The sequence below is a fragment of the Poecile atricapillus genome, chromosome 1 (assembly GCF_030490865.1).
Source record: "Poecile atricapillus isolate bPoeAtr1 chromosome 1, bPoeAtr1.hap1, whole genome shotgun sequence".
NCBI classification, from domain to species: Eukaryota; Metazoa; Chordata; class Aves; order Passeriformes; family Paridae; genus Poecile; species Poecile atricapillus.
This window is the reverse complement of record NC_081249.1, coordinates 98,643,518-98,671,307: the sequence shown is the minus strand read 5'-3', so window position 1 is coordinate 98,671,307 and position 27,790 is coordinate 98,643,518. Positions and strand designations below refer to the sequence as shown.

The window sequence follows — 27,790 nt, the reverse complement described above, 5'->3', positions numbered from 1 at the left end:
ATTATCTTCGCAGAACATTTGTATTAATAATGTCACTCAATTTGCAATGATTGCCACAGTGTATTCTGTCCCTAGGAGCTTAGTTTAAGCTGATATGCAAAAACCAATCTTCTATAGGGCAGAAGGTTCCCCATTCTCTTCCACTGGGCTCTCAAGTCACAGCTGCTTTTCTCAGCTGGCTGACAGCCCTTCCTTAAGCAATGCAGCCAAAGGAAACAGAAAAAATCTCTCCCTGAGCACATCTGTAATAGCAAGTTTTGAGTGCATGCATGGAACATTTGTCACCTTTTTTGTTTTAATGTAATCCTGCTGTTTATAAAATATGAGACAAGGTCATTTTGTAATGCAAAACTGTATTTTCAATTATTTACAGGTACTTTTGTCAGTTAGGGTTTGGGGTTTTTTTTGTTTTTATTTGTTTGTTTTTTAAGCTCTATAACATGAAGCCCAGCAATATGTGTCACAGCATAACTTTTCTTCTTAGTGGGATATTTGTAGCTATGATAAGAAGGGATGAAAGAAGATATATGCTAGTTTACCCATCCTCTTCAAAAAAAATTAAGTGTTAAGTTCTAACACTGAATTTGAACTTGAAGTAGTGATAGCTTTCTTGTAATGCTACAGAACTCACCAAAGCCCTATGTGTAATGTTCCTGGTTTAGAGTGATATCCAGATTTATATATTTCAAGCAGGAGTGATATTTTTAGTGAATAAGCTAAGCAAATAATTATTTATGTATATAGTTTATGCTACACTCTTCAGTGTTTTATCTGTAGGAGAGACTGTCTCTGGATTCAGAACACATATAATTAAACAATGAAGAAATTCAGGGTTTGTTGTAGCACCACAAGAAATACCCATTTCAGTTACTAATGGTATTTTTAAAGTACTTCTGAGAAGATTTCAAATATCTATATTGGCTGTAAACAAGTTTTTGTCCTTGAACTATCTTGACTTCACTTAATTCAGGACAGTTCAAAATTTGCATTATACCTCCACAGCTCTCAGAATCTTGCACAGAAAAGGACCATTAAGATCCATTGTACTCCCTCTTCTTTGCAGGTCAAGGCAGTACTCTTCCTTAAATTTCACTTTTCTGGCATTTGCCTGGCCTTGGTAAAGATTTGTTAGGCTGATTTTAAAAAAGGACATCTAACAGGAAATGAGATAGAATGAAGATGAGATGGCTTTCAGTTTTGGAAGCTGATAAAATTGGGTTGTGGTATTCATGCACGTGGCAGGAGTGTCTTGAAATGTGCATTGGGGATGACTCCTGCTGATAAGTGTAGAATTGCAAGTAAGGATGTCCACTTGTGTCCTCAGGGCATGAAAATACAAGCACTTTATGAAACAATCAAGTTTACGACCTCTGTGCACTGTGAAGAGTGAGCAACCTTTTAGGATGCTGGTCCAAAAGTGAGAGGATACTAGTTTGAACTCTTAGATGCATCTGTTCAGGTTTTTCCTCTTGAACTCTGAGTCTTAGATACTACTCATACTCATAGTTGGAAAAAATGCAAGATATTGTTCTACTAATTTTAAAAGTAAAACAGATTTTGGGTTTTATATGGAAACTTGTGAGATTTAATTTTTGTCTGCTGACTAAAGGGAAGTGCTTCATCTGAGAGAAAAGTTAGGAATTGCATAGCCAGCACTAGAATGGTGGAAAATTGGATTTATGCAACTGAAGATACCCTTACTTTCTAATTCTAGTGCAATTTTATACAAAATATTAAAAACTAAGATAATTTAGAATTTACCAAAAGTAATTCATATGATAAGTGTTCTGCTCAAATACATGTTTTTAAAAGCCTTCGTACAGATTTTTCTGGCTGCAGTCTGTGGGTCTTATAAATAAGTTGCAGTTCAATGTGGAAATGGCACAGCTGTTAAAAAGAAGTAAAAAATGTAAGAGTTTGTGTAAGTGACATTAGATGGTTTACCATGATATATGACTCTAACAGATTGGCTAGTTGCTGGTAAGAGTGTCTTTACCTAAAATTCCCTTCTTTCACTATGTTGTTTTATCATCATCATCATCATTTTAAATTTTATGTACTAGTTTTGAAATATTAGCAATACTCTCCATGCTGCCCTCAAACTTTTACAGCCGCGTATACTTCACTGAAATGCTAACTATTGGCGTCTTTCATGTGAGCCTTTTATTTTACAGTATCATCCTGTCTTTAAAAACTTTTTCTCCTAGATTTATACATCCTTTGTCTTCCCCTTCTCTGTAAATCCAGTGCCCCTGTAGGTCTTCAAGGTTACCTTTTAGTTCTTTGATAAGCACTAGGAATGGTACAAACACACGAAATAATATTTTAAATCATCCTTTATGGCATGTGAATTAGTGCTTCTTGAAATGAGCAGGGCTGCTAATGGTTGAGAGTTTCAGTCTCTCAGCAAAACCCCAAGGAATGCTTTCCACAGCTGAAATCCCTCTGTGCAGCTGGAGCAGTCTCAGACAGTGAGCTTACACACAGCACAGTGAAGTAGTGTCACTTAGCTGGAGTTTCTGTCATCTAGAGAATCCTGGGTGCACGTTTGCAGAGTTCCTTTGTTTTGCCTTTTTTCTTGACAGAGGGTTTTGCACCTGAGAACAGGATTCACACCAACCTGTTAGCACAGCACAACATTCCATATGGCCACACATTCCTCCTTGCTCTTCACAAAAGGGTGCCACAACTGAGCTGATGTGCTCATCCACCTCCTCTGAAATACTGAGAAGAAGAGAAGTCCTCAGGTGGGATGGGCAGGAGATACAGCTCCATGGTGTGCAGCTTCTGGGAAAGGGCTTGGAGTAGGGGCTAAGGGTGAAATGAGAACTTGAAATATTGTCACAAATCCAAACCTCAGCACTGTATGGGCTGCTATGAAGGAAATTAACTCCATCCCAGCTAGACACAGTACACACACACCAGGAATGTTCAGTCCACAAAGAAAATAAATAGCTCATTGTCCAGACCTTGAGGCTATCTGCAGCCAGCTCTACAAACATCCCTGTGAGATCCCAAACCAGCTTGTCAGTTTTCTCCAGCATGTAGGGCTGGACAGTTTCTGCAGGACAAATTCTGCCCTAATTGGTGACACCTGTACAAACACACTTGACAGTGGGGTTTGGGTGGGACTGATTTCCTCCTGATGTTTACTTGGGTCATGAATGAGCAAGCAGCAACAACATATTTCCCTCCATAGTGTGGTCTCAGTTAATTGGCAAGGCTAGGGAAGAAAAAAAATAGGGAAAAGTTTCTAGTCATGGCAGCCTGCTACTATGATGGTTAACAGCATATGGATCTGTACAGTTAATAGAAAGATCTTAAAGCAGCTCTTCAGAGGGGCAATCTATTTGGAATAATTTTTTTCTCTGTCTACACATGTGAAGAAGCATAAACATACTAAACCCGTGTAAGCTTGTGAACTGGAATTTTCTGGCTGCAGTTAGACATATAAGTCAGATCTGAAAATAAACCATTTAAAAAATTAATCCTGTGTGGAAGACAAAACAAAAAAAAAAGTAGAGTAATTACTATCAGAGCCAATAATTTGCCTACTGTTCACATACCTGAACACCCATATCCTGTGAGTTTCCTGGGTTTCCATCAGGCCTGGCTTCCATGTGGGCTTTCTCTCAAATAGACTTCAATGTAGAGTACCTGAAACAGGGGCTATTTGAGTGCTGCTGGCTGTGTGTAGATGGGTGCTCTGTATTTTTTCTTCCCCAATATTTGAGAGACAGCAAGCACTAGCTAGTATCCTGGAGCTCTTCCTTCAATTAATTACACCTCATTTTAATAAATGAACATTCTTGAGCAGAAAAAAGAACAAACAGGGTTGTGCAAACCACATTTGTTCCAGTGACTTCCAATGAGGTTTTTTTTTCCTTCTTTTGATTTTTTTAAGTTATCAATGCAGCACCAGTAGCTTCATTACACCTCAATTTCAAGCTGCTCTCAATTCCACTGTTTTTTCTGACTCTTGAGTTGGTGTTTGAATAGGGCAGGATGAAGAATGTTACCCACATGGTTAATTCTCTTTTGATATTCTTCCGTGTGTTCAGTGGAGAGGAATTAGGCAAGGCTGGAGGGGCTGCAAACCAAAACCAAGTGGTGATTGATCTCCGTTGCCTCTTTTCTGCTTTGTCTTGTACTCTACAGGTATTCAGCTGTGTCTCAGTGTCTCCTTAACTTCTCCAAAGCCAAGGATAAGCCTGCATCAAGAATAGTATCGCTTTACTTTCTTCACCTTTAGCTGTATTGTACAGGTCTGTCTAAGCACATACAGTTGAGGTCAAATCCCTGATATGTTATGGTTCAGGGAAATGCCTCCTCCAGCCTGCAGTGGACTTGTGTCTATTGCTGCAAAGATCCTCAGAGCTGGGAAAAAAATGTAAGGTCTGGATGGGAGTTCAAAGGTGAAGTGACTTTTCAGAAGAAACAGAACACTATGATTACAGTCCAGAAAGTGAATCATTTGAGGTTAGCTCTCTCTGTATTCCTCTGATGGAGCTTGAAACCATCTTTGTGTGAGGAGGTGTGAAGAACAATTGCTGTTTCTCTGGGATGGAAATGTGGTTTATTGAGGGAATTATGGGTCAGAAGTTTACGTTGTAAGAGCACCAATAAAGGGTGGGGCGAAGAGGTTCTTTGGGTTTGGTGGGGGTTTTGTTTACCTTTGATCCCTTCAAAACAGTATGGGCTGATTTATTTGTCTTAACTGATATCAATGGTATTCCATTTATCTACAAAAATAGTGCAGTTGAAGCTGGCACAGGTATAAAGAAAAGTATGTCTATTTTAAGCACCTGTCCATCAAGTGTCTTACCATAAATTCATTTCAAGAAGAGAGATCACTAAATGACACCTTTTCATCACTATCAAATTAGATTTGGACAAAAGACATTGACATAAGACTCACTGACTTTGCCATCACTTGTGAAGCACAGACCTTTCCTATTTCTGCACATAATTTAGGACCACAGTTGTGGTCTGAAATATAAAATATTTTGCTTCTATAAAAAAAATAAATACGAAGGTTTGGATGTCAGCTGCTCTTTCTTCTGTCTTTGAGAAATCTGATTATCACCTGGAGGAAATAGTTAAAATGGCTCTTGCCATTTTAATGGATGCTGATACTGATCTGTGGTGTCTTTTATAAATACTTTTAAAAAAGGCTGGTAAGCCTGACTAGTCTATTGAAGAGCAATTAACACTGTGCAGGATTCTTTCTTCACCTCAGACAGGTTTTTTGACAAAATTATAATGGGACTGTACATAATAACACTTGAACTACAGAAGAAACTATTATTTCCTAAATAGGACATGGGGATTACAAATGGCAGTCCAGAATAATGAGAAGGGATTAGCTAATTAAATTTTACCTGTGCATGGTACATTCTGTCTCTTGTTCCTGTTTTAGTTAGAAGACTCAGACATGGATGAACTGCTTTAGATTAAAATAAAAACTATAGTGCTCTCATCTTTAAACTCAATTAAAAGTAATTACCATTTTTTGAAAACTTTTTCAAGGCAGGGAATTGCAGGATTACACTTTTGCATGTTCTCACAAGTTCCTTTCTCTTGGCATGCAAGCAAGTTGCCAGTCATCGTAGAAAATGTTTTGGCAGTACCTTCCTGACACTTCTGTGTGGGAGGTGTAAGAAGAAATCAGGAGTTCGCTCTTTGCTGCTACAATTCTTTCAAGAAGTGGTTTTTGAGGTGGAGCTGCTTTCTGAGACCCAAGCAATGGGGATTGTCAAAGATTTCCAAAGGAGAGAATAGCAGGAGTTATAAAATTACCTTTAAAAAATATCTATTTATTTATTTATTTAAAATTTTTACTACCTGAGCAATAGCCTCTTGTGAACAGACATATGCTGTGTACGATCCCTCTTCCACCCAACTCCAGCCTCCTAGAACCCAAATTCTGTGCCTCACATGCTTTCAGAAAGGCTTTCCTGGCTTGTGCTTGGAGCCCTTTGGGTGGGCAACAGCAGGGAAGCCAGGTGCAGAAAGGAGGAGTGATGCCCTAATCGCAGCTGTCTTCTCCTCAATGACATCTACAAGCCTTGGTAAGACAGGTTTCTTTGGACTCTGCACAAATTCTGCAATGACAGATGAAGACTGGATGGTCTGCACTTCCTCTGACCTCCTGGGGGCTCCCAGCTGTGTGTGAACTGTCTCTGCAGGGCCCCAGCTCCATCCTCCCGTGTCTAGGCCAGTGTGACACACACAGGTGATCACAAACACCCTGCCCCTTGTGTTTAAAAACACAAACCCCGATTTGACCCCACCCCCTCCTCTGTCCAAGCTGGTGTGATGCCTGTTTCAAGGCCTGAAAATAAGCAAAATCTCACAGCGCTTCCCCATGTACATGATGGTTCCACCATCAAGTACAGCTTGGGATGATGCCACTTCCCATTTTTGGAGTTCTGTGCAGGGACAGAAGCTGAACTTGATTATTCTCGTGGATGCCTTCCAACACAGAAACATAGGATATCCTGTGATTCTATGATTTCTTCTTGCTTCCTCCTGCCAGGAAGGGAGACATTTACAGCAGTGGCCATGGCCATGTGTGTAATCCCAGAGCACAACCTGAGCCCTTTCTGGATAAAGGCTGGAGTCTCCTGTGTGGTCTCTTACTGTTATCATGCCTTGTGTAATGCTAAATACTCTGCTGGGTGACTTAATCACTTGGTCTTCCCCATGATAGCCTTAAGCCAAAAAAGAACCTAAAAAATAAGCAAGTCTCAAGAGGGAGGAGAAAAGATGTCTTTTAGAGGAACAGCATACAAAACTTATTTCCTGGGAAAGAACTCTCTGTGTGCAAGGTCTTTAAAGTGTGAAGATTTTAAAGGCACAGGGATGAAAAAGGTAGTAGTACAAAATCCAGATATTTAATTTAATTTTTTTTGAAAGAGAAATATTTTCCAATCCTTTTAGTTAATTAATTTTTCCTGCTTAGTTTTTTCCATGTCCTGAGGCCACATGAGTTTCCAGTTCCCAGACAACGGGATCAGAATGTTTTCTGTGACCCCCATTCCCCTCCACCTGCACATGGCACATTTCATCTCTTCTCCTTGCTGCCCTCCTGCCCACTGCACCCTTTTGCAGGAGCTGCCTGGACACTTGGCTGTTATCTTGCAATCACTTGCCCCACAAACCACTGGATGAAAGGGTTCATCTGCAGCATCCAAAAACAGAAACATTGGCACAAATATTCATAGAAGTCGGTTCCAAGGAAATGCAAGGCAATTGCCGCAGTTCTATTGAAACTAAATCTAAAAGATCACCCTGTGCTTCCACTTCACTATTTCCAGCCGCCTCATGCAGACACTTCCCCTCCTCGTCTGTTCTCTGCTTCTTTGTGCCCCAGCTCCAGGCTCATCTGCCAGACATGAGCTCTTCCCAGCCAAACTCACTCACTCCCATGGATGCTCTGCTCTCCTGGAAGGAGGCAGGCTTATTTTTCAATTCAGTTTTTACTCTCCCAAGCCACATTTCTTTCCAATGTGTTCAGGAAGATGTGTTTCCACTAAATAAAGACTTGCTTCCTTTTTGGAGGAGAAGCTCAAGGAGTATTTCTGTTGCAAAATATGACCCATATCTGGGGTTTAGCTGTGTTATTTAACTGTTTCTACAGTTACCAAAGAGTTACACCTTCATTTTCCTCTGTTCTTTTCCCAGACATATCAACATTAACCTTTGAATGTAAAATGTGTTTACCTGCCAAAGTTTCTAGTGGCTACCAGCTCAAAAATTGACTAAAACACTTGTCCAAACTGCTAAATCAGGAAAATACATGCAGTTCATTACTAACTCTTTCCACTAGGCAGGATGGTAATTAACTGATTTAGGCTGATTATTGGCTGATTTGAGAGGTGGTTTGGGCTTTTACAGAAAGTGTTAATATTGAGACTTGGGTTTTATTTGATGATGTGTTGAATAACTTGCAGGACTGATGTCATCTTGCAAGAAGAAATTCTTGAGTCATCCCACGTAGTTTTAAAAATTTGAGGTTCTTTCTGGAAGAATCTTTTTGTCTCACAGTTACAATAATACTATGAAGAGGAAGAAAAAGTCAGTGAATTTAATTCAGACAATCTGGAGCTTTCTGGGACAAAATGAAACTCTGTCCAGAGGCTTTAGTCTATAGTCACTGGTGGTAGCTGTAGTTTCAATAAGGCTGTTTCAATAAGCCATTTTGTAGATTTAAACTAATTTAATATCCTTTTGACTGACTTGATCTCCTTTGAATGTGCTTAAAGAGAGGATTTCCTCTGCAAGTGTGCCAAGTGCAGCCACTAGGCTGAGGGTTAGTGCTAAAAGGCATCTCTACTAGAACATGAAGGTAATTCAGGTAATTCAGATGGTTATCTATGCATAAGTAAGTAAAAATACAAGTAGACTCTCTTCATTCAACTTTCAGCTGGAGTTCAAGTGACACGTATGTCCATGCATGAATATCTGTGGGCTGAAAATTTTAATTGTTCTTCTGCTAGACAATAAAGTGAATGTCCAGTAGGTCCTGTACTCATTCCTCCTAAAAGCAAAGACAACACAACAGGATCTGCTATAAAAACTGCAGCTTGGAATTCAAGATAAAAGATGATTGTGTAATTTCTAAAAAATATAATATTTAAAAAATGTATAAAAGCTGTAAAATTAAAATAAATACATAAACCCAACTGAAAAAATCATAACTGATTTTCTTGAAATTACTCAAGTCTTCTTCAGTGATCTTGAGCCCAGGTGAGATGAAACTTAAAACTGAGCTTCACTCTCAAAGGAGACTCTGCTAGCTTATTATTGTATCTGTCTGTTGTAGCAATCCCTCTATTCTACCTGTGCAATTTTTGCTTGGATTCATCGCCCTCCATTCTGCTGATGAAGTACCTGTACAACTATTTTCGTTAATTATTTCTGGAGGCACAGTCTGGCACTGCCATACCAAATTACCAGGACATATATACATGCTGGAAAAACCTCAGACTTCATTGTAATTATTGCCTTGTAATTCAATGACACTTTCCAGCCTTTTCTGAAAATCCATGTTCTCACCATGAATTGTTAAGCCATTATAACAGCCAACTTTTCTGGATTTGAGAAAAAAAAAAATCTGTGGTATATATTTACTTGTATTAATGCAAACTTGGAGAATTTTGAAGCCCACTGTTTAGCAATCTGGAATGGCCCATTCCATCGAGGATGCTTGCTGTGCAATCTAGGCAGTGGGGAAAAGAAGAAAATTAACCAGGCACATATATATATATATATATATGTGTGTGTGTGTGTGTGTGTGTGTGTGTGTGTGTGTGTATGTATGTATATAGCCCGTCCTTGAGGAGATTTTTCTAAAAAATTGTTGTATAGTCATAAAATAACAATCCTGTCGCAAGATAATGAGACAGAAACATTTAAAATCCATTATTTGCATTGGGCATAATGATTGGCAGGGCTGTTGGACATCGAGTGATCTTGTACTAGAAAAGTAATGAATTCACATCTGACCTCTTCAGTGCTGTGAGTTATTTTCTGTGAGCCTGAAACACACTCATTCCAGTAAGAGCATGTTTGTTTTCTTTAGTTTTGTTCCTCTTAAGTTCACTATTTAAATGTTTTAATAGGCTCTTCCTCATTACTGCAAGTCTTCTAAATTAAAAACCAAAAGTCAGCTCATGTAGCTTTGCTATGAGGTAGTTGCTTTTTGAGGAACCATAGCAAAATTCAGGCTGCATCATGCCCACACTGTAATTTGTGGATGTATAGGTCCCAGGCCATCAGGAAGCTTGTGGTGGATCTTTCAGCACTGAGCCTCCTGCCTGAACTCCACAGCAAGGGTAGCACCATAAATATTTCAACAGAGACACCAAGAGGGAGCAGCACTCTATAGTTCTTTGTGCTGTGTTCAACCAAAGCCAGTTTGAAGCTGCAAATAAGATGTTTTTAAGTTATTCTTCTAAATAACTACCAAATAGGTTATTTTTCAGTGCTAAGCAGCCACCACCACCATCCTTTAGTCATCTTCTATCTGTGGTTGTTTTCTTGTCCTTAGACAGCCCTACTTTTATTTTGAAGATGTCACAATAACTGCTTTCGCATTGCACCTTGCGCAGTCGGGCCTTGGATTTATGATAATAGTATTGACAGCAGTGGTAAGGATGTTTTTTAAGCTTTCCTTGAGTGAGCTCCCTGCTGCACAGCAGCTTTCAATCACAAGCAGGACATAGTTGAATTATTCAGATAGGATTTCACATGCTTATTCAGTTCTGCCATGGAGGCAGTGACTGGCATGAAATCACCTTAGCAGTGGCTGCTATGACCAGGAGTAAGGAGCTGAATAGGAAGTGTCACTCCAAGCTGACTATCCTGTAACGCCTCATAGAGAAAGAAGCTTTTAGGGCCTGACCCTAGAGGGCTGAGATTTGTCATTCTGTCCCTTCTTCCTTCCCTGTCCCTGTCTGGATTGACATTGGCATAGGGAAAGCTTACTCCCCTTGGTAAAATTTGCATTGTGAGTCTCAATGAGTACTTGTTCTATCTCTAAGGCAGTCAGCTGCAGCACTCAGCCTGCCTAGTGCTGCAGTGGGATGTGGCTTGGGCTTGGGCTCAAAGGGAGCAGATGTTTGCTGTGTTGCCTCATGTTGATCACCTTTACAGATATCCAGTTTGATACCACTCATCTCTCATAGAAGGAATTGTTTCTCTTTTTTGCAGCTGGTGGAAAGTGGGCCCTGCAGGTTTGATGTGATAATGTTTGAAATACATATCTCTCAACAGTCTTCGAGGCAGATCAGTAATTATTGATGTTTGTTTACTTAACATAATAGTCACATACAAAGACTGCTTATTTCCTGGCTGAACTTTTAGGGTTTTGGATAACTTTCTATGTTTACATTTTAACTACTGAGCTCATTTTTTCCTATGGATGATGCAAAACACTAACAATTTATTTCACACTCTACATGAAGTGATTATGGCAATGCACCTGCCTCAGGTGGGTGGTTTATGTACTTAATCAGCCAACATAAATTGCTTCGAACACAGCTCATTCTTGCTGGCAGCCAGCAGCAGGTGTAGATTAGATGAGTATTTTGTCTCAGCTGTTCTGGTTTAAATTAAGACAACAGAAGATCAAATGTAAAGCAAGGCACAACATTAATGTGATGCAAGCTCAAAAGGTTTATGCATTAAAGTCATCTGGGACCAGGTTCAGCCACATGAACTACAGCAATGATGAAGTAGTGTGTAAAACTTCCATTGAATACCACTTGCCACAGTTGAAGAAATCATTTCAGATCATAAAATAAATGGTTATTTCTCATTACCTCTATATACTCACCTGCTGAGTTTACAGAAAACTGTATTTTAGTACTTATCCCATATTCAACATTTGTAAAGCAGGTTATATATAGGTTACTTGGATTCTACAGCTTTCTCTATTCACTGTGTTCAGAATGACTTGCTTTTCTCATTTAAAGAAAGCCATGGAGTATTAATCTTTTTCTTCAATTATTGTTGAAATGACAGGTTTTCTTACTTCTGCTGTCATGTCTGACTACAGCGAATCCCTCCTCTGTTTCCCTAACAAAGCAAGGCTCCTGCAACCATGCTGTCTCAGTAAGTACATGTTTATCCCTCATGTCTAGCCACAGTAATTTTGTAACTTGTGGGCTGTTTTCAATTCAACTTGACAGAGTAGGAGAGATTGCAAAGGCAGTTTGATTCTTCTAAGACTGGGAAAATTAGGGATACAAGAAACTGGGGGAATAGGCGAGTGCTCTGAGGAAGGATTTGCAGCACGACTGACTTGCCACTCCCATGGTAGGGCATTGCCTGGCAAAAAGCTGCTGCTGGAGCTAGATATCAACCATGAGATACCTGGGTATCCTGATTTCTGCCGTTCTGTTGACTTTAGTTACCCTGTTCACATAAGTCAGGAAAGAGTTGGAAAATCAAGCTGCTTGGTGGATGTTCTGCATCCATCCAGTTAAGATCAATACAGAGACAAACCTGGCTTTAGCTTCCTCTAACTCCTCTTCCTCTCTGCCTGTTCCCCCTCTGTCAGAGGAACTCTGTTCTCTCTAACCTCAGGGAGCTCAGGTATTTGTGTGGCTTAGGGTTTTTTTGTTTAAAAAGTTTGCAGTATTCAGAAACTAGTAATTAATACTGCTCTCCATTGCACCAGAAGCAAAGGTCCTATGCCCTGAGACGTGTCATTCCACTCTCACGACCAGCACAGATGTACTTGAAGCTCTCCTTAGTTTTATCATTGCTAAGGTATTGCCTGTGTATATGTGCTGTGTAGAAAAAAGCAAGGAGATAAAACTTGTAGGTGGCAACATAAAGATGTGTTGGAAAAGTCAGCAAAGAAGGGTCCAGGTTTGCTTGTGTTAAAGTGCTGAAACAATATATGAAGATAAATAGAGGGAGCAAATTCACAGGGTAAATATTTTTCCCAGTTATTAATAAATGCAGATGAAAGTATTTAATATTCAAATTCTGTGAAATCCATTTGCTCATTGTTATGAGTGGCATGCACTTGATAACACAAAATAAGCACCTCATCCTCCACTGCTGCTCATGCGTGCACAATTCTTCCCTTTTAATTCAGCAACACTAATTATCTGAATTACTGACATTAGCTTGAAGCTATGGATTTGCAGATTGAGTATTGAGCCTCTGCCTTTCAGAACAACTTCTTTAAAGGAATTAGTCATGTCTAAGTACAACAGATCTGCCAAATTGCATCCCCTGGCATTGTCTGACGTTTTTCTTGCAAAGCTAGCCTAGTGCAAGACTGTCCTCGTGGCAACAGACAGTGGTTATCCTAATTTTATGGCTCTGACAACCCTAAAATGGTTCATAAGGGTTGGGCAGTTACCTCACTAGCTGATAGCAGATGGTAGCTGATAGCACTTCACTTTGCCTTCCACCTCACTGATGGACTTTGTCATCCCCACTCCAGGGATGTCTGCTGCCTATCTAAAAACCAGCTCCTGAAATTCCCCCATTTTTGTTTAAAATGCCATGCAGGCATGAAAGCTGCAGTTAATGCACAGATAGATCACAAAGCCCTGCCTGGGCAGCAATGACATCAATTAGAGAGGGGCAGGAAAGAGCAGTACTTCAGGAACTGGCTCACAAGTGGTGTGGGAATCACTGCCTGCAGAGTTGCAACTTCTCTGGGTCCAGCAAGATGCTCAGCTGGAGCAGGTGCATCCTCAGGGTTTTACTGCATAGCCACTTAAAATAAAAGGCAGTGCTTATCCTTACAGTCTTGCATTTTGCTATAAATGAAGATTTTCAGTAACACTGTCATGTCTGTGCTGCTGTTGAGGAAAAGACTGGAATGTTTAGGGTTGGGAGCACTAGCTTGTCCAAGGATGAACAGTGCAGAGAAGGCAGGCAGTAGGGACAGGCCATGACTGTGGTCTTTACTTTATATATCACTTGTCACCCCTTATCTTTGAATGAACTCTTCATAATTAAGTAGTGTGACTAAAGATGTGAAATCCTACATAGCAAATACTGAACTTGCACCTCATTTATCTCTTTCAAGTGTTTAATGAATTTTCAGCTTCAGCTAATGAATAATGGCAATTTCAGGCCCATTGTCCTGTGCAGGGAAATTAATAACGGCCTAAGGATAGTTCCATACCTAGGATCATGGTAGAGATTGCCAAAAAGCCAGAATATGGATTTCTTTCTAGAAGATCCAACATTATCTTCAAACATGTTCCAGTTAATGTACAGTCCATATTTACAAAGAATCCTGAAATTACGACATGCAGAATCTGCTCATTGGGGAAAAAAAGCAAGCAAAAATTGCCTTCCTTCACCTACCTTGCCATTAGGTTATCATACATTTTGTTTTCCTCAACAGGTCATCTTTATTCATGCAAAAAATTTGGCCAAGTTTGAAAAAGCTTTTAATTGTTAACATTATATTAACAACATACAAAAGAAACACAGAAGCCTAATCCTCTCTTCAAAGATGTTCTGAAATAAAGTACATTAATGAACTGTTTTAATGAACAGAAAACTTCCAAGCTCAAGAACATGGCATAAAGAACATTTGTCACCACCATTTTCTTTTTAGAAAAGGAGCTGTGAATGTTTCCACCATTTCCAATCCAAAGTGGAGTAAGAAAAAACATCTCACAGTAGTAGCTGTAAGTTCAGTGGGTTTTGGCACTCAAGACCAAGTACAGAAGATTAAACGAGGAAAGAGCAGCGTTGACATGAATGGATGTGTAATACAACACTACTAGTACTTGAATAAATGGAAATGCATTGAACCACAGAAGTATACCTGAAGCAAATGTGCTCTACTTCTCTCACTCATCCAAAGTGACTGATTTTCATTTCTTATTTGCCTCTCAAAAATGTAGCTAAAGGAAAATACTGAGAAATAAAAATGTGGTTTTCAGTCACAGAAGCAGAAATGTACATCTTCAAACAATCGTTTAGTCAAAAGAATGTTTTACCTGAAAACACTAGGCATTTTTAAACCCGACCTGCTAGAATTTCACAGTTGGTTTTCTTCAACTTCTTATTCAATTTGCCATGACCAATGTCTCAGTTCTACTTATGAATATAAAATATGCAGTATTTATGCAGAGAATTACTGTATTAATTTTGGGTTTAAACCCAAGTGGGATGAGATAAAGTCATCTTATCAATACATAATGGCAAGTACATAACATGCCATATCCTAACATGGCCAGATACAAGATGTGTAGGATTTAATAGCTTGTTGCTGGAGGTGAGTCCCAGACTGCTGTAGTAGCTCCATGTAGGATCCGATCTTGTTGCTAGAAAAGATGGAATAAATTGCTTCTAGAAAAAAAAAAAAAAAAAAGGCACAGAATTAATTTAAAGATACTGTCAACAGCTGCAGTCTTAGGTTTTCTAGCTTTTGCAAAGGTTTTCTTCTGATGTACAGCCCCTGAACCAGATTCCTGCATAAGTTGTATAGGTTTTCAATTTCAGAACTATCACTAATCAGGAGCAATAAGGTTGTTTGACTTTAGCCATAATGGTTTTTGTAACTTCTAACTTGATGCTTCTTTGCTACTATATGACTTCTCAAAAATTCTGCATGTCAAGTCCTGTCACATTAGCACTGGGAAGTTTATTTCAGTCTGTGAGTTAACTAGCCTTGCTTTGAAATCACAAACATGCTTCAGTGGGAGTGCCTGTAAATGTGTTTGTGTAAGTGGCTTTAATCCTGTCATATGACAATCATTAGGATTATCGTTCTGGAGGCACAACTCATCCTGGAGTCTGCCTGGCAGCTGCTGCCATCACAAGCCGTCAGGCACATGGATGCACAACCAGTAATTAGACACAGTTAGGGCTTTTCTCTGTGAGGAATTTTTCTGATGGGAAAGGCAGTGGGTTTTTTTCAGAAAACTAAGTGTCTTCAGGTAAATTTGTCATAAGGCAGAAGTGACTAATGCTATCCACCCATATCAATATTAGAAATTGTGAGTGAATAACCTGGTGCTGCCTTGCAGTTGCCCAAGGGCACCAGCTGAAGCCTCAGCAGGAGGGGAGGTAAATTACAGCTTTTAGCTATTCTCTCCTACTTTTCTTCTGCTTACAGTGAGTGAAACTGGTGTCACCTTTCAGGTCAAACAGTCCTAGAAAGCCCACTCTGAGAATTTCCAAGTCAAATTCCTATCTTATAAAAATAAAAGGTCTTTTCAAAAGCTGCATTTCAAAATTAAACTCATTTTCAGAAAGAAAGGCACTTTTAAGTCAATAAAATTCAAAACATATTCAATTCAAAGTATATTAAGAGAAGAAGTTTACCCATTTTCCTATTGGGTCGTTTCAGTCAGACTGACAGATTGCTGTTATAGTAACTGTTTTAAGCATGGAAACTGTTTGAGTTTAGTTCTACATGATCCTGTCCATTTTTAAGGACTGCAGTATCTTCACAGGAAACATGTTCCACAGGAATAATAAGTGCATTGTGCTTGTCCAACTGAATCATTTAGTAAATGCTCCCTAAATCTGACAAAATGTTGTCCCAAAAAATGTGTCCAATTTTAGCACAATCCTTAACAATTTCTCTGAGACAGTTTGCGACACTTCATTTCATGTACTCCTGTGCTGATCTATAAATACTGCTTTTACCAACTGCTATGTCTCATTCTCTGTTTTGTGCTGCTGAGGTTTTATTCCACACAGAATACAGTTTTGTCGCTGAAGTAGATGAAGTTTTTTATCTTCTATTTTTCTCCTCAGGAATTGCTTTCTGTCTGCTTTTTAAATCAACTCTATAGGAAGCAGTTTAGCTTCTGTTGACTTTTAAAAGGATATATATTCTTAAAGCTCTTAATGATCTTTTCCAAGGCATACATAAAAAAGAACCCGCAACAATAAAATGACCGCATTTAAATAACTATTAAACTTGGACGGTAGAAACAAATCTAATTTATCAAGATATAATTGGGTTTTTTTACTGTGTTGGGTTTATGACACTATAAACCAATTGTCAGCAGTGTTGTATGGGTCAGTTTTACTTACTTTGGTACACACAGGCTCCGAGTCTATGAAATGCTCTGTTCAGAAACCCCATGGAACACGGCTGTCGAGGGATCGAAGGCAAAAGGGTCCAAGTCCATGTAGTATTGTGCTGTTTCTCTCAAAGCTGCCCATGATTCACTAACCTGAAGTAGATCAAAACAGGAAGGAATATTCTGAGCTTTGATACTGAACAAATACAGCCCGTGACTACCGAGCAGCCCTGCCTGTGCTGATAAATCAGAAAAATTTCCTGCCTTGACCCAAATGATTTATATTACATGTTAATGCCAGACCCATGCTTTCTTTTCCTCAACAGGTGCTGCAAGAGGAAAGAAGAAGATACCTGTTCAGCCACACGTTTGTATCCCCACGTGCTCTGGCTGCTGCTTGAGTCCCAGTAGCTCGGAGAATATGGGATGTGTCGCTTGAGCCGTATGAATTGATTTGCTGATTCTTCTGTCAGAAAGGGTGCTCCAAGGACACTTGAAACAGAAGCTGATAAATATTTTTAATATCAGAAAATTATGTTAGAATGTGCACTTCAAAAATACCCTTATATCCACAGAATATGGTTTTGATTCTGTAGTTTATTTAATAGAAATCAAAGGTGGTCCTACCTTAGGTTTGCAGAAAGAAATTCTTTTTTAAGCCTGAAGTTAATAAAATAAATGCTCTAAATCATTATTTAGCTTTCTAATCTGAAGTAAATAAAGTTACAATCTAATTAATACACTAATTTATTTTTAGTGCAAATTTTTCTTTCAAAAATCCACTTAGACTGTAATTGCTCTAGTCTCAGGTGTGCTGAGACCCTAAAGTTTTTAAAATAATACAAACCCTACCTATGAATTTATCTATGGTTTCTGAATCTCCTGGCTTATATGTGATATTTACTCTCATTAGTATCAGCATAGAAATTGCATGCCTGGAAATAACTTTCTGAGCAGAAGATATTGCAGTTCTAATGTTGTTATTCCATTGCTTCAGATAGCTTCTGAGATCACCACAGATACAAGAGTCCTTGCAGACCTTGAAAAAAATATTCTTCACAAGAAAAAGGTCAGAATTCCTCTTTAGCTTCATATGAAAGGCCGTGGTACACAAAAAAATATCTTTTCTTTTTATTCTCAGGTGTTTGAGACATAAATTAATCTTGTGACATAAATTAATACGGGGCTAAAAGAGTGCAAAATAGCACGTCAGTCCAAATCACACAATTTTTAATAAACCACTGATTAGGATGAAGCTCACATCCATCAGCCAAGCTGAGGCCAGTGTCTGTAAACAGCTGTGCTCCAATTTAGTGAAGTGGGTTTAAATGGACACTTGAGGGTGACCTGCACATACTTGGAACAGAAGGGTCAAGAACTTGAACCTTTGTCTATTATGTCTTAGAGTAGGAGCTCAGCAGGGCAAGCTATCACCTCACAGCTCTCCAATTCCCTGATTTCTGAATTTCTAGGGGGAAAATCTAACTGGGAGTATCAAATATTTTCTTTCATGTGAAATGTTCAGCTGAATCCAGTTCAAATGTAATTATTGCTGGCTTTCCTGATCATCCACAATATAGTTGCTTTTTGGTTTTTCAATAGAAAAAATGTTTGCTGAATGCATATAGGTAGAAGATATGTGAGCTAGAGTGTTTGCTTTTCCCTTTCACTTAATTTCATTTCAGTGCCAAAAATGCTTAAAAAAAAGATGAGATAAAGCTTGGTTATACAGTAATGAACAAAAAAAAAAAAAAAGTGAGGGTGGTTGTCATCTTTTCTCTTAATATAGACATCAAAGAGTACTTTAGAAAAGTTACTTAGCAAGCAATCACAGTTCCAGTAGTTCCTTCCTACTTCAGTTTCTTCATATTCCAAGTTACTATAATCATAAATTGAAGGTAGAAGTCTTAGGGTAGGGATTTTTCAAGGAATGCCATCTTCAGAAATGTTACCAACTCCATGGAAAAACATAAGTTCAGAAATTTGGTGGAAAGCTGGGAAAAAGGAAAATATATTTCATGCATATGTCTATTAAGCTGCTATACTTGCATTTTAGAGCTGCACAGGAGAACACTAAGATTTTGCCAAATTTCAGTATTTCTCTGGCAATTTACTGTTTTCAAATAGAAAATTCTATGAGCTGTTAATTTCTCTTAAGTGATTTTGGGGATTTTTTTTTTATATATATTAAGTATTTTTAAAGCTCATAATTACATTTCTAGACTGAGATAACTGAAGTGGGATCAGAAATTGACTCACTAAAAGCTTCCCTTTTCTTTAAATGTACATACAGTTAGTAAGGGCCATTAAACATTACATTTTATCACCAATATGTGCTCTGGCCCTGCAGATCTGAAATAGGCTGCAAAAAAAAAAGATCATTAAGCAGCTCTGTTTCTTGTGGATTTTTTCCTTGCTTTTTATAAATACCTACGCCTCTGGAAGAACTCCAGTGTGATAATTTCTAATTATCATTATTATCATAATTTCAGTGTGATGTTAATAAAATGGCTCATGGTGCATAAAGTTGAGCTGGAAAATAGATGAAGAACTTCAAGCTGTACTGAAACAGTTAACTCACCATGAAGAGCAACCAGATATAATGCATGGGATTTTTTTTTCTTTTTTATTCAATACTTTTTTCCTCTCTTAGAGAAATATGTGATTTGAAAAGCACTTTTAGATATAAATGTCCCAGTGGGAAAATAGGAGGAATGTGGGTGGAGGGTGAAGTATTGCTGGGGTTGTATCAGCTGTTACCAGTTATAGTGTTTCCATTCATCCTCTTGAAGATTCACTCAGTGCTCTCACATGAAAAGCAAATTATAGAAAAAAATTGGCTGGTTTTAGCAAGCAGATGCTTAGGTCATGTAATTATTGCCTTCAGCAGATAGTTTTGTCTATCATGTGCACCTAAAGTCATTGTCCAGAGGGAAAACTGTTAGTAGTCATTATTGTTACCATGCCTTCTCAGCATCTAATTTTGGATTACTATGATCTAAGACTAAATTTGAGAAGAGATGGTGGTACAACCTTGTCATCTTGCTCAAAAAAGTCAAATGTACACTTAATCCAGCACTGAGTATATAAAACAAAACCCCAAACCAATGATAAAAGTTTGATTATGAAAAACACATATCAAATATCTTGGAATGTCAAAGTAATAATAAAAAATATCACAGAATAGCAAGAAAACTGCACTCAAAATAGAAAATCAACCTGGATACTGTGCTTTAAAATCTTTTCATCCTAGACTTGAATGGAAGCATATATCTCTTTACAAGGATCAATTTCCAGAAAGCAACATATTCAGCTGGATGCAGCCACAAAATCTTCCCAGGAAGACACCTTTTTCTGTCAGCTGAATATGCAATAATTCACTTCATCACACAATCAAAAAGGTGATTATAGGATTAAGTTTTGACAAATTTGCCTGCTAAGGGACCTATTTAATTGAAACATATTTTCTTTTGTAAAAGTTAAGTAGCAAGAGTCATTGTGTGCTGAGTTGTCTGGGGAGAGCAGGCAGGCCACCATTTGCACGTCTAACAGCAGAGTTTAATGATAAGAAGAAAAATCTTCAAATCTGCCTCAGTATAGGATATGCTGCTTCTTTCATTTTCTACCCCAAAGTCTGTTTCTATCCAGAGTAGCAGTATTGTGTAAGTGGTAAGGAACAATCTCTAGGCTTAGGACCAATATTTATCCCTGATGCACAACTACCACAGGGAAAAGTGGTTTTATCTCTGATTTGTTGTGATATTTACAAAAAAAACTGTCAATTGTTTAGCAGCACTTCAAACACTCTCTGTGCACACTATTGTTTCTCTCTAGTTTTGGAAGACTTGCAAGTTTCTGACAACCTGAAAACATATTGCTTAAGTTAATATCAATGGAATTTAAACATCAAAAGCTGGCAATTTCTCTGTCTCCTTTCCTTTAGGTCTAACTCTTCTTCTTCTTATCAGCTATGGTGACTCTGGTCAGAATCTCAGCTTATGGAGGTAAGGCTGCCAGTCTTATCAGCTCTTTAGGACAGAGCTTGGACAGAGGCTAAACTTGGACAGAGCTAAACTTCAACCTTGCTGAGGTGGCAGGTGCTGACGTGTTGGGAACTTTGAAAAAGTAAATCAAGTCTGCAGCTCAGGTGTGTTTCCTAAGGCTAGAAGTGAGCCAGAATGGACCACCTCCCCACCATGATTTCAGCTATCTGAATTTCTAAAACTAAATTCACAAAGTCTGACCACAGGACACAGTCTGAGGACTCAGAATACCACAGTACAACAGTGCAAATGCTGAAAAAAATATGGCAACAGCTGCTTCTCTCCTCACTCCAAGTATTTAGATTATGTGGAATTCCTTGGAAATCAAGATGTGGTTATGTGTCAGAACACTGTATAAATGGCTGGATTGCAGCAAGATTCTGCAGGCCACCTCTGGCCCAGATTATCACCTTTTTTCAGTTGAAAAGTGCAATTGTATTAAAGTCTAATGCCTGTGCATTGCTCTTTTCAAATTATTGTAAAAAATGTTTTTATGTACATAGGCTTTGTATTCTGGAGTGTTGGTAACAAGCCTTAAAATAGAATTCAATCAGTCAGATTTGCTAATACCTGTTGACAGCAAGATTTAAAGTCACTGATTCTTAAGTGCTTCAATTCTACCCATAACACCCAGTCTTTGAAATTTTGGCCTCATCTCTTTCTTTTTCAAGCTTGAAGTAAAATATACTTTATTCTTTGACAATTCTTAATTTTATATCACAGTACACAAGAGCTCTCTGGTTCAAGAGACATCATTAACAATCCTTAGAGTTACAGCATCAGCCTCATCAGCAAAGTCAGAGAAGCTATAGACACTTAATGTAGAATTAGCTATTGAACATATTCAATATGATGCCAGGGCTCAGGATAATTTTCAGGTATGGCTAAATAGCAAGTCAATTTGGCAAAAATCCTAGATAATCCTAGGGAAGGAGCTACTTCCACTGCAGCAAAGTATTAGAAAAAAATACCAGTGCATTTGTCCACTCAATGGGTCCTGTTGAGATTTCCTTTCTACATCCATATGTGGCAAAACACCCCCATCAGGCACCTGAGAGACTTCAGCAATTCTCTCAGTGCCAAGACATCACACTCCTACCCCATTCCCTTGCTGCTGCACGCTCCAGAGGCTAAAGCAAAAGGTCCAGAGAGCCTATTCCCAGTGCTGTGACTGTAGTTTACTATGAGGAGTGGTTTACAGCAGCTGAATTGAGGACATGAAGAAAAATAAAGTTCTCATGAGAATCTTATAGTCTCTGTTTTACTTCACCACCACCTTCATTGTTGCTGGAAGGATTCACAATTAATGAAAAACAACTGATTGTGAGCAATGAGACTTTTAAGAGCTCATTAAAAATTAGTAATAAGTAGTTCTTTGCGTATTTTCAAGAATAGAAACCTGGAAAAGAGGGAAAACAAGACAAAAGACATAAAATAGATGAAAGTCTTCCAAAAGGAGGAGCTGCAAGCTGTTATGCTCCCAGCTTGGCCTTGGATGACACTGTTTGTGTTACAAATGGCTTTCAGTGGAAAGGAGGTGAAGTTCAAGAAGATAGGCAAGTACCCAGGAACTGTCCCAGTTCAACTGTAGATCAGGAAGGACAAATAAGGGGGAAAGGTTTATAGGTGAGATCAAACTTGCAGAAGACAAAGTCCCTTTCCATCTTCTTATTTCCCTGCAGAGCCTCACTGTAGCCAAAACTCAGGTTCAATATGGCATGGAAGTGAATTCAACCCATGAGATTATACCTGACTGTGGTTCCAATTTACAAAACCTTTTTCAATAATCCACTATTAATCATTGTCTCTTCTGCCTTAGCTATTCACATAATGTATTTCCTGCATGTGTGTTGGAGCACTCAGATCTAAGAAATGCTTTTAATGCATGCATGTGGATAGATCATCTTGTCAAGATGCAGGCAATCACTTGGGAAGTCAGCTGTCACTTATTGCCTGCCTGGTTTGTTTTAATTTTTTGAGAAACAAATTAATCTTGCAGCATGTGCATCAGTGATCATTGACTGTACCAGCATGTGCTGCTTTGGGAAGAGTGTGTGGTAGCCCTGCCCCATCCATTTTCCCTCTGGTCCAAGTTTTACAGGTTGGGTCTTGATTGTAGATGCTCTGGTCACACAGTGCTGAGAAGGATCAGCATTCAGACAGCCTGAGTGCCTTAAAACAATGAGTCTCCTTAAGAAATTCAAGTCAGGCATTCCAGAAACCACTTGTGAAATAGATTATTTTGGGTCCTTATAAATGCATGTGCAATTGTTTCCTACAAACAATAAATGTTGAGATAAGAATAATATTTAGAGAAGATTTCGTAGAAACAGCATCAGGTTCTTTTTACAATTTTAGCAGTTCAGGAAATCATCCTGTAAGAATGTTTTTCTGTCAGAAATGCATCCTTCCTCCTGATACAAGAGCAGTAAAAGGCTCAAAAGCAGTAACGAGGAGCAGAATCAAACTGTATTTCACAGCATTTGCCATGCAATCTTGTGCTCACCCTCTCTCCTGTATGTCCCTGATGCAGTGATTTCCAGTAAATTCTCTTCCATCAGTGCTGTTCTGGTGGTAACACCAGGCATTTTCACCAGCTGACTATTTAACAAGCCTGAAGGGAATGACATGAGACAGGATGCCAGGCACTTACCTGTAAACAGCAGAACAGACACCAAAATTTGAAACATTTTCAGAGACATGGCAAATTATTCAGAAAGGGTTTCCTTTGTAAAGTGAAGAGAGCAATAGAAGGAGAAAAAGAGGTTTTATACTTTGTTATCTTTAGGTTTATAAATCATTTACCAGATATGTGTAAAGGGCTGGTTCAGGCAGAGGGCAGGGTACAGTGCTCAGTTCAGATTTGTCCTAAATGCCTCTGTTTGTACACTTTGGACTTTGCAAGCTGAACCTCTAATGAGCCATAATGGCTCATTATTGTGTGGATGCATTTACTTCTTCATAAATTTTATGATGCAAAATACCACAGTGGGCTTGTTCTACAAGCATTTAACAGGTAAGCCTCAGTGAATCAGTCTTTTGTATGACTATTTCCCCCTCATCCTGGTGATAGGCACAAGCAGTTTATAGTTTGGTGTGAATATGAAAGGTGTTTGAATCCAACTGCTCTGAGAGCAGTGCCAGAGTATGCCATGTATTTCAGATGCACACTGCTTGGTTTAAAGGAATAAACCAATGACAAAATTGACTGAAAAAGTACTAAGCAGGGGAGAAATTTGGTTTCTGACCTGAACCAGGCAGAGGTGCCAGAGTGTCTCGTTGCCTGCTGCTGGTGTTAGGACTCTGCAATGTGGGACACTATGAGGTCATGCTGCCTTACCTTTCCCACCTGTCCAGATAGCTGTTGCCTGTTTATGTACAACTCACCTGTTGGCAGCAGTATGTGGGTGTACTGAAAAGCAGTTTATCTTCACAAGCTCACCTAGACTGACTCAGCAGAGCAGAGAAAAGCTGAGCTCTGTCCCACGTTGGCACGCTTTGATCCGCAGTCCATCAGCACAGGCGTGCGTGTACTCCCAGGTCTGTACGTCAGGAATCATCAGACCCTGCTGACATTACAGGTCAGGGACCAGACTCTGTGCTGATGGGCAGGAGTGCTTCATCCTCATATTCACACTGAGAACCATCCAGTCTAGAGAGTGCATGGAGTAAAGGTTTGTTGGGAAGCAAAAGAGCATCTAGTTATGTAGTTACAAAGCCTAATAATTTTTTATTACACATGGGTGGGTAAGAGGGGATACTACTGAGCAGGTCTAACAGTGTAATCCTTAACCTTCCTGTAGGTCATGTCACAACTTTAGTATTACTTTATTATTGTTCTAAAAAAAATAAAATCAATCCATCCACCACAGGATGCAAATTAAATATTCAGGTGTTCTGCATTCTGCTGCCATATTAACAACAAATATTAATTATCCAAACTTATGATCAGTTTCCCCACCTCTGAGCTACTATATTAAATGCTAGATGTCAGCTTTTTTGTGGACTAGAAAAAAAGGTGTAATGTCTGCAATATTTGCTAATAGGTGACACAGAGCTCTCAAGAACTGTCGATCACCCAGAAATAAGTTCCAGGAAAGCATAATTTATCCTTTCACCTCACAAACTTTGTGGGCCATTGCCTCTAGCCTTTTCCCACACTTTTTTCTTAAACAGGCCTACCTTTCTACTGCAGCTTTCTTCCCACAGGTTTTTCCTTACAGTTCCTGATATAATGACTGGGAGAACATGTTGGTGTGTCATTTTATATTTATTGCAGTTATGTCTTCTTCAATGTGCAGCCTGCTCACAGAGACCACTGCTAGTGATGTGGCACAGGTGGAGAGACAAGAGCAGCCAGCAGGAGATCACAGGGAGGCATGCTGGACTGGCAGCAAAGACCCAAGTCACCTACTCTTCCTATTTCATCTTAGGAAGCAAGAGGAAGAGATGAGAAAGTTTTTTCAGGAGCAGTAGTTGAAAAAGTGGTAAAACAGTTAGAGGCCATAGATCACCCCAACTGATCCTGAGTAACTTAAGTCCAGGCTCCCAGAACATAAAAACAGCCTTGCTCCCAAGATTTCCAAATAAAACCTGGAGAATATGACAAGTCCATATTCTTTACTGATGAAGCCTTGAGTCTGTTATGGGAAAAGTCCTCTCAGAGGCACACAATAACTTCTGGTAGGGTCACGAAACATGATGGGGATGTTGTAAAGCCTGGATTTGGTTCTGAGTTCAGAACACAAGACTTTATCAGCTGTAGAGTGGAGCAGTGGTCAGCCAAATTAGTCTATGATACAAGATCTGGCAAGCAGCTAAATTACAGATAGCATATCCCCTAGGACACAGAGATCCAGGACACCTAAACACACCTCCAGTTTTCCTTTGTTTCATCCTCGATCCTGCCATGTTTGCTTCTTGTCTGATTCAGGCCTTGGTGCTGGCCCACACTCCATCTTGTGTCGGCTGCCCAGCTCTGCGTTCTTCCCCTCAGACACATCTTCCCTCTTGTTGTGTGCTTTGCAATTTCACATAAAATGACGTTATGCCCATAAAACCCAGCAGCTTCAGATTGAAGAATTTATAGGTCTTTTATGAGGAGAGTGGGTTTCCAGGGCGACTTCCCTTTCCTCCTTCCTTCGGTTTCCTGTTTCCCATATCAACAAGGGGTGTTCAGCTCTGAGGTTCACTCCCTCCCTACCTCCTACCCCAGCCCTGCTCTTGCCAAGTCTCACTTCTGCTTACAATAGCCAATGTTTTTCCTCAAGCCCTGTAATGTATACGTAGTTTGGGGTTTGCATATGCCCTACTGGCTCACATACAAAAATTTTCAGAAGACAGATGAGTTCTTAGCAGTTCTTTGAGGGCATTATATAGGCAATCTGGATATCACTAAAAACCCATGAAAAGCATGAATTTATTCATTGAATGTAAAATTTTAGCTGTTAATCACTAACAGATATGCAGGCTGTAATTTTTTAGAAGATTTGCAACTTGGCACAATGGCTCAAATTTTCATATGGAGGAATGAATCATTGTATCATTCTCTTATGATGCCCTCCCTCTCCTGTCAGACTTCTTTTCCCTACTTTAAAGCATGGAAATCTTAGTCAAAGGAGTTGTCATCAGAATATTCAGTGCAAATTAAACTTCCCCACACACATCCTTATCTCATTTGCAGAAATTATCGATATGTGGGCTAAAGTGGTTCAAAAAATTTCAGCTTGATGCAGATACCTGACATTGTAAAAAAAAAATAAATTAAAAACTCATACCAAATTATAAAAGTTTAAATGAGTTATATTGGTGAGTGAAAGTAGGACTAGCTGAAGGGTTATTTTAGGCAATCTACAATGCTACCAGACTTTCCAATAAGGTGTGAGGCAGACTTCAAACAGCAGAACTCTGTTAGGGAAAGATCTGACCATTTTTCCTTTTACATTTCATAACCTTAGACAATAAATCACCATTTCAGAAGAAAGATCTGTGTTCTTCCCCTAATGGTATCCATTATTTTTCTTTAAGGAAAAAGAGTAAAACTCCAAACCTTAGCTGATTATAAATGAAACTGTTTTAACAAGAAAAGGATAAAAAGAGGTTGGACTCATCTTAAAAACATCCTGAGGAAGCTGATGGTGACTGGCAATACAATAAAGTCTCCAGCTCCTTGAACTACTTTTTATGTATTTTTCACAGGTGGAGTAGTAGTAAAATATTTGAGAGGGTAGCTGAATACCCTTAATATTACTTGATTCTTCAAGTTGATTGAAAGCAGGTAACATAGAAAGTTATTGGGAAGGAGAAGGCAGGTAGGAAATCTTAGTTAGAGTGGGAACAAAAAGCTGAACAACTTAAGCTGGAAAATCCATATTCTCTCTCTTCTTTGGTATGAGCTTCTCATCTCCCTAGAAAGCTTAATTCTTTTGGTTCAATTTTACCAGCTAAGTATAATGCCAGTCTTTAAGATTTTGTAAACCACTATGTAACTATTGAGAAATGTAATCTTCTGATATATTTAATATGAAATTCCTCATTTGTTTTAACTTGTCTAACACTTGCCAGTTCTCTTTGTTCATCTCTAAAACATCTGATTTAAGTAGATATGCCAACACCAATGTTTAACTTCAGGTTTTTTGTATCTGAAAACACCTGTTGTGTTGCTGTGGTATCTTTTTGGAGTAGAGACGAAACAAGCACTAGGTAATATTTAAAGGAACATAAAATATATGGGAAAACCTCTCTCAAAAAAAGGACTAGGGAGAGGGAGAAGAAAATAGTGACCATTGCTGTTGTGAGCAGCACACCGTGACCTGTACAACCACCACGTAGCTCAGGACTTGAAATCAGAGGCAGTAGCTTAGTGTTTAGTGTTTCTTCACTGATTCTCAACACCTTAGTTGTGTAACCATTTCTAACATCCATTGATGAACTAGGTGCACTGCTGAACCCTGCCCCTGATCATTATTTGGCCAACATTTCTTCTGTTACTTTTGTCTCATGGGAAGAGCCTGGCACAATTCTACATCCTGTTTCTTGCTTGGTGGAAAGGCAGGAAGGCTAGAGTTTGACCTGTTTGTGGTGTGGCAGCTGCTGCAGTTCAGTAGAAAGGATGATCCTTGGCAGGAGTTTTGAGAATGCGCTCTGTGATTTTCAGCATTTTGGGTCAGCCACTGATTCCAGTGAATGTTTTCTATATTCTGTCCCAGAGCCTCTGAG

At 39.0% G+C, this 27,790-nt stretch overlaps 1 protein-coding gene across 1 annotated transcript; it reads right to left on the bottom strand.

Annotated features, from left to right (window-relative positions):
- Window positions 1-13,914: 13,914 nt before the first annotated feature.
- On the bottom strand, window positions 13,915-23,359 carry C1H3orf85 (chromosome 1 C3orf85 homolog). Its single transcript, XM_058850077.1, has 4 exons — window positions 23,226-23,359; window positions 16,883-17,034; window positions 16,597-16,682; window positions 13,915-14,816 (listed from the first exon to the last, which is right to left on the bottom strand). Exons 1-4 carry the CDS (start codon window positions 23,272-23,274, stop codon window positions 14,717-14,719), a joined length of 387 nt encoding a protein of 128 aa, XP_058706060.1. The 5' UTR covers window positions 23,275-23,359; the 3' UTR covers window positions 13,915-14,716.
- Between the last annotated feature and the right edge of the window lie 4,431 nt (window positions 23,360-27,790).